Source organism: Pygoscelis adeliae, unplaced genomic scaffold (genome assembly GCF_000699105.1).
Source record: "Pygoscelis adeliae isolate BGI_AS28 unplaced genomic scaffold, ASM69910v1 Scaffold306, whole genome shotgun sequence".
Taxonomy (NCBI): domain Eukaryota; kingdom Metazoa; phylum Chordata; class Aves; order Sphenisciformes; family Spheniscidae; genus Pygoscelis; species Pygoscelis adeliae.
The window spans coordinates 584,338-590,337 of record NW_008825072.1 but is presented as its reverse complement, the minus strand read 5'-3'; the positions used below and the strand labels follow the sequence as shown (position 1 = coordinate 590,337).

General features: G+C 47.3%; 1 protein-coding gene across 1 annotated transcript in view; it reads right to left on the bottom strand.

The window, feature by feature from the left end:
- TRABD2B (TraB domain containing 2B) overlaps positions 1–4,296 on the bottom strand; it is a 480,754-nt gene extending 476,458 nt beyond the window's left edge. Inside the window, exon 1 of the mRNA XM_009326602.1 lies at positions 4,219–4,296. Coding sequence (XP_009324877.1) covers positions 4,219–4,296 — 78 coding nt within the window. The remainder of the gene's footprint in view (positions 1–4,218) is intronic.
- Between the last annotated feature and the right edge of the window lie 1,704 nt (positions 4,297–6,000).

Genomic DNA, 6,000 nt, shown 5'->3' with positions numbered 1-6,000 from the left:
AAGCAAGGTAGGAGTGCCATTCACGTGGAATCCACGTGGTTACTGCAGTGTTCTGGCTCTACTGCAGTGCTCCTGCACTCTCCAGGATGGGAAAGATAAGTGCTCCAGTAACTGCTTGATGGCTACGTCCCTACCTGGGAATAGCAAAACTTTCTTAAAAGCCCCCGTTCATCCTTCTGCTGTTGTCTTTTTTCCTCTTCTCACTGTACTCTTGGTGAAATAAAGAATCACCATCCGCCTTTGGATAAGAAAACAGCTAAAATCAAATGAATTTTCTCACAGATGAGTTCCCACTGTGTCTCCCATGCTTGTCCCATGAAACTATTCATGGAACAGTAGACACCCTCTGTGCCACTTAGGGACCAAGTAACACAGCATAGGCAAACCTCTATGATTAATCCCGGGGCTCTTGCAGATCTCCACAAGCCAGGGACAGCCTTTAGCCTGCACAGTGGGAACTGCTACTATGTTATGATGGAAGAAACCGAAAACCAGCAGCACAGGGATGCAAAGGTCCAAGGGTCTGGGGAACCATAAAAGGGTCACTTGCCCAGGCTGGACATCTAAAATGTCCATTTGCTGCACAGAAGGAATCTGCCTGAAGTTTCAGGGGAGAGAAAAAGAAGGAATTTAAAGAGTGTAGCAACAGGAAAAACGTGCAAACTCTTCAGCATAAGCTATCATGGATTTGGCTCTGGATTTCAGAGGTTCAAGAGATCAAAGCAGTAGCAACCAGAAGGGCAAACCAGAGACAGCACACAGATAAAAGAAGAGATGAAAGCCAAAGAAAGCATGGACAGGAGGCTAACATTGGTAAATGAGGAACTGCGGTTAGATTAAACTGGTAGTGCTTGATGTGTTGTCTAGTCCCTTTTTTGGCCCCATTGGTTTCTGCAGAATTGAAGCTTTGGGGGTTAGGGAGAGGAGGGGGAGGAAAAACGGTATTTCCATTTTTTTGTCCTTGCCAAGAAAAGCTTCTGTGTGTGAGTCATCTCCGTGCTGCCTGTGGAAGGCTGCAAGGAGTCAGGACAGAAAGGATCCTCCTGGGGGTAAAACACTGCTCAGGGGGACAGTGGACCCAGATTCAGCTGTGTTGCAGGCTCCCTAGATGTCACCCTGGTGGGACCTACTCTCTGTCTTACGTGGCTGTGCAGGGGGCCGAGCTGATGCACAGTGCTTCCTTACACCCCGGGATTGGGTGTGGATCTGGCCCTCGGGCAACAGAGGACTTCCGTAAGATGATGGGATATCTCTGGGAATTTCCTATATTTTAATATAAAGCGTTCCTATTGCCTGGCCTGAGAGGGTAACCCAAGTGGTTGCATTAGCAGAGCCCATCATAGCCACTTGGCAGAGGATCGGTTAATCAGTCAATGCATCAGGGAATGGGCAGATCCTCTCATTTCTGTAGCTTCTCAAAGCAAGCCCCTCTGGGTGAGCAGGTGGGATTGATCACCTCCCACAGCTGCTTTGTGTAAGCTGGAATTTGTATCTCTCTCTTCTCTGAAACAGCCCACCTGGGCCATCAGCTGGGAGGAAGAGGGAGAGGAAGGAAAAGAGGGAAAAGAAGAAGAAGGACAGGAACAACAACAAGAGCAAGGACATCTCAGAAGAGGATGTGGAACTGGAGTAGGAGTTGTGGTATGGCACAGTGAGATGTTCCTGTTGCAGGACTGACTGGGATGGAGGGAGGGACCTTCCTGAGCAGTGGGACCTGAGAATGAAAGGAGCAAGTGATGATAACAGGCTAATGATCACTTCTGGGCCTGGTGCTGTGGGGAACTGCCGCAGCCCAGCAGTGCGATGTGTTGTGAGTGAGGCTTTGGTGTGGAGAGGGAGCAGGGATTGCTCCTGTACTCTCAGTTACTCTGCCCAGGATGCATTTGGGGACTGGCTGGGACCTGTATAAGCAGATCTGAGGTGGGATCAGGTTAGAAAATTAGATCTAAATGACTCTGTGGTTTGAGAGGTCGAGCTTGGGGTGGAGGGAGGAGAGATGTGGCCTGTGGGGGGGGGGGAGGAGAGATGTGGCCTGTGAATTGGTTGATTTCTTCCCCCCCCCCCCCGCCCCCATGCATGGAAGGATAAGCACTGTGTCCTACCCAGCCTCTTCTCTCTGTCCTAACACATTCACCCCCTACGCGGGGTAAAAAGCAGGAAGGTGAAAAGCACCATCCCCACTTGGTGGTGAGGCCATGTCTGTGCCAAGGTCACCCAGTATTTGCAAGCTGCATTTGTAAAGCCAGAGAAACCCCAAATTCCCCTCCGTGCCGCTGTGGAGCGGCACCTCAGCGATCTCCAGCTGCCATCTGCTGGTAACTGCGCTGTGCTGGAGCCGGACAGCCAACGCTTCACTGCTGGACCCCTTTCCCTAGCTGGTGCAGAGGCTGGGCATCCCTGGGGACCAGGGACCTGCAGCAGGAGCTGCCGGCTTCCCAGGCCAGTCGGGAAAAAGCAGTGCACGAGAGATGGCAAAGAGCTACCTGCACTAAAGAGACCTTGTTTCAAGGTGTGTGTGGGTGAATCAATCCTGTGACAGCAGAGCACTGAAGGACAAGCAGGGCTTAAGCGCTGCAGTAAACTTGATGATTTATTGGAGACTAATTTCTTGCTGGAGAGGTATTAAACCTGCCTTGGGGAGGCGGGGAAGAGGTGGGAAACAATCTGTTAAAACATGTTTCTGCTGTTTTCTGGTCACTTAAGCACAGAAAAGCAAGTTAGCAAAAAGTGAAGTGGTTATTGAGAGCTTGGGTATTTGCATAGTGGGGTTTTGGGTTTTTTGGGTTTTTTTTGTTTTTTTTTTTTTTTTAAATTGAAATCTGTAACTTCAGAGCTGTTCTGCTGCATATTTGCCAAAGAAGATATGAGTCAGATGGGTCCCAGGGCTATTGCATGAATACTAACTGTCACTCACAGCATGAAAAGTAGGTTCACGGTGCTATTTTCACCTCCGGCTGGGCTGGAAACACCTTCTCCCTGCCCGCAGCCCTGCACTGCAGCTGCCCCTCTTATCTCGGACCTTGTCAGGTACGTCACGTAACACGGTGTCCAGGCACGGCCTGTTGCGTGACCTGCCAGCAGGCATCCGTCCTCTCTGCATACAGCCCAACACATCACCCCTTCTGCTTTGGGTTATGGTACAAAGCTAATAGGTGTGCAGATGTCCCAGACAGCGCCAGGCCCTGTGATGCCGTTCCTGCCTTCCCTGCATGCAGAACTCTTGTAGGTGGGAGGCGAAAAGCCACAGATACTGCCACAAGTCATCTGACTAATTTATTTCACCAGATTTGGAAGAGGGATGTCCTGGGGTGATTACAGGGAGGAGTTGGCAAGGGTGCATTGGTCCTTGTGAGCAGCACCCTTGTCCTTAGTCACTAGTGGATGCATTGGTTAACACCAACTAAACATGGTGGAGAACTAATAGTTTTGAATGTATGAAGTCCTTACAAGGTTCATGAAAATAAATGATGGAGCAGAGGAGAAAGACCCTATCTGTCCCACCAGCAAAGGAAACATTAAAGTGTGAGCTTTAACCCTCATTAGCCAGGAGAGAATCCACAGCAGCGGTGTACTCTGACTACCAGAATGGATGTGTGAGACCTCACACCTTCCTCTGGCACCAGAGCCTCCTATCCTAGGATGTACATCCAAAGGAAAGCAGGTTTCATCAGTTTAATTGCTCACAGAAGAGCTTATTTCTTGAGATCCTCTTGGAGGCCCGCCCTTGGAGCTGCAGCTTGGAAGGCTGCACGTCGAAGAGCAGAGACTGTGCTAGGAGAGTGGGGGGGTGTAAGAGCGGGGCCTCAGCTGAGCACCAGCATTGGCAACTCTGTGGAACTGGTGAGGTTTTGTTTTTTTTTTTCCCCAAAGCCCCAGTTTCTGGAGTCATGGGACTGCAGTAAGCATCCCAAATTTCATGCAAATATGAGACTCACTGCTAGAACTCCTTGTGATGGAGAAAAGTATAAAGATTCACCCTCAGGGAACAGAAACCAGAAGGAACAAAAAAGCTTCACTGCTAAAAAAGAAAAAAAATCCTCATGGTATCTAAGCCAATATCATTCAATTTTGGCCCCCAACTCAAGAATTTTTCAGGCTTGGAGTTGACAGTAACAAAACTCCACTGACGCTTTGGCCAAGAATAAGGGCATTATTTCTTTTGCCCTGGCCAGTGTCCCAAACCGGATGATTCCCTTTCCATGTACTCAAAACCCTCACCTGGAAATCCAGCTCCACATGGGGCTCTTTATCACGATTTGTCCTCAGCTTCTCCAGGGCATCACAAAACAGCAGCATCCTCCCACGCTAAGTCTCATCACACTGTGCAAGTTGATGGCAGTAGTTTATCAAGTCTGATGTATTCCTCAGGATACAAGCTGCTCGACTAAGGTATAGGAGTCATATAAGTTATTATTATTATCATGAGGAAGATTAGCATTGGAAGTGTTGCTGGAGAATGTCATAGTCCTTCTATCTCATTCTAATTTTTTTTTTTTTTTGTAGTGCAGCTAGGTTTGAAACTGGACCAAGGAGACTTTTTATTTTAGTTTTGTTTTAAGAAATCTCAGCCCTGGAGGGAGCTGTCATTTTGGGATGCTGATTAGCTTTTGCAAGTTGACAGGGAGCAAGGCGGCATTCTTTATAGCAATCCCAAGTTCTTTCGCCTAATCAAGCCAACACTGCAGTCTCTGTGTGGAGGATGTGTAACCCTATCTCATTGCCTGACAACTCCTTCAGTTCCAGACTTTGTTTCCTCAGTCCCCACAAACTGTAACAAACCATTAAGTTTGATTTTTATCCCCCCCCCCTTCGTTCTTTTAACAACCATTTTGGCTCAGCCTTCCTTGCTGGTTTTTTTCCTTAGGGATAGTAACTGTGAAGACTGTACTCACTTCATATATATCCTTCATCCTTAGAGCTTTTCAACATCTATTTTATCGACTAGTCAAAGGAAATGCTGCATCCTTAAAAAATTCTCCTTTCTAAAAAAACAAAAGTTGTATCTTATCTGTCCAGTTTGCTTTGAAAAGTGTTCCAACTAGAAATGGATCGACAGGCTTTGTAGAAAGCTCTTGCTGAAGCTAAAAAGAGGGTCTTGCAGCTGTAGGGTTTGACTCAAAAGACATGGATTTCATTTCCAGTTCCATGAGAGTCTGTAACACAGTGACTACAGGGAAGTGACAACGAAATATAATTGTCTTTCATTGAGCCTGGATGTGAAAAGAAATTAGGTGTGTTCATAGACCACTCCTTGGAGCAAGAGGAGCTGCTGCCCCAGACTTTCAAGACTGCATTCAAGGGAGGGTCAGCAGACAAATCATGCTGGCAGAGACGTTTTCCCTGGCACCCTGATGCAGATGTGGGGAACAGACACTGCGTGAGGGAGCTGCATATGAGGGAGGGAAAGAAGGAGCACAGAAGGTCATGGGGAAGACCTTGTAACTTTAATAAAAGCCCTGCAGAGCTCTGGGACAAAGTGCCAGCTGGCAAGAAACCTTTCCTTGATTCCTTCTGTTGGACTTCAATATTTCTAAACAAACAGGTTTGTACCAAACTTCACCTCCTGGTGAGAACAACCACCAAACCCCCAAACATTGACTAATCTGTCAAAAGGGAGAATGTCCTTATACTGCCTCCTAACTCTAAAATGAAGGATCTTTGCCGTTTTTTCCCTGATATGAAGAAGAAGGATTTTCTCAATAGTCACCAAGTGGAGATGGATCAAAGCTGCCAACACCTGTCTGAATCTGCAGTTCCAAAACATCCAGGCTGTTGACATCTATGGTTTTGTTATGGAGCCTTTTCTCTTGAAATGGGCCATACGGTGAAAATTTAAATGCACTGGATCACTTTTCAGTTGTGTGTAGGGAGTGCTGTTTTTTTTTACAGAGCACATATCAAAATCATTCAGCAAAAGACTGTTTTCTTCCCCACTGTGTAATCTGTAAAAGGGTTGTGCAAGGTCATACTGGGAAACAGAGATGGGTATGAGCCCACCCC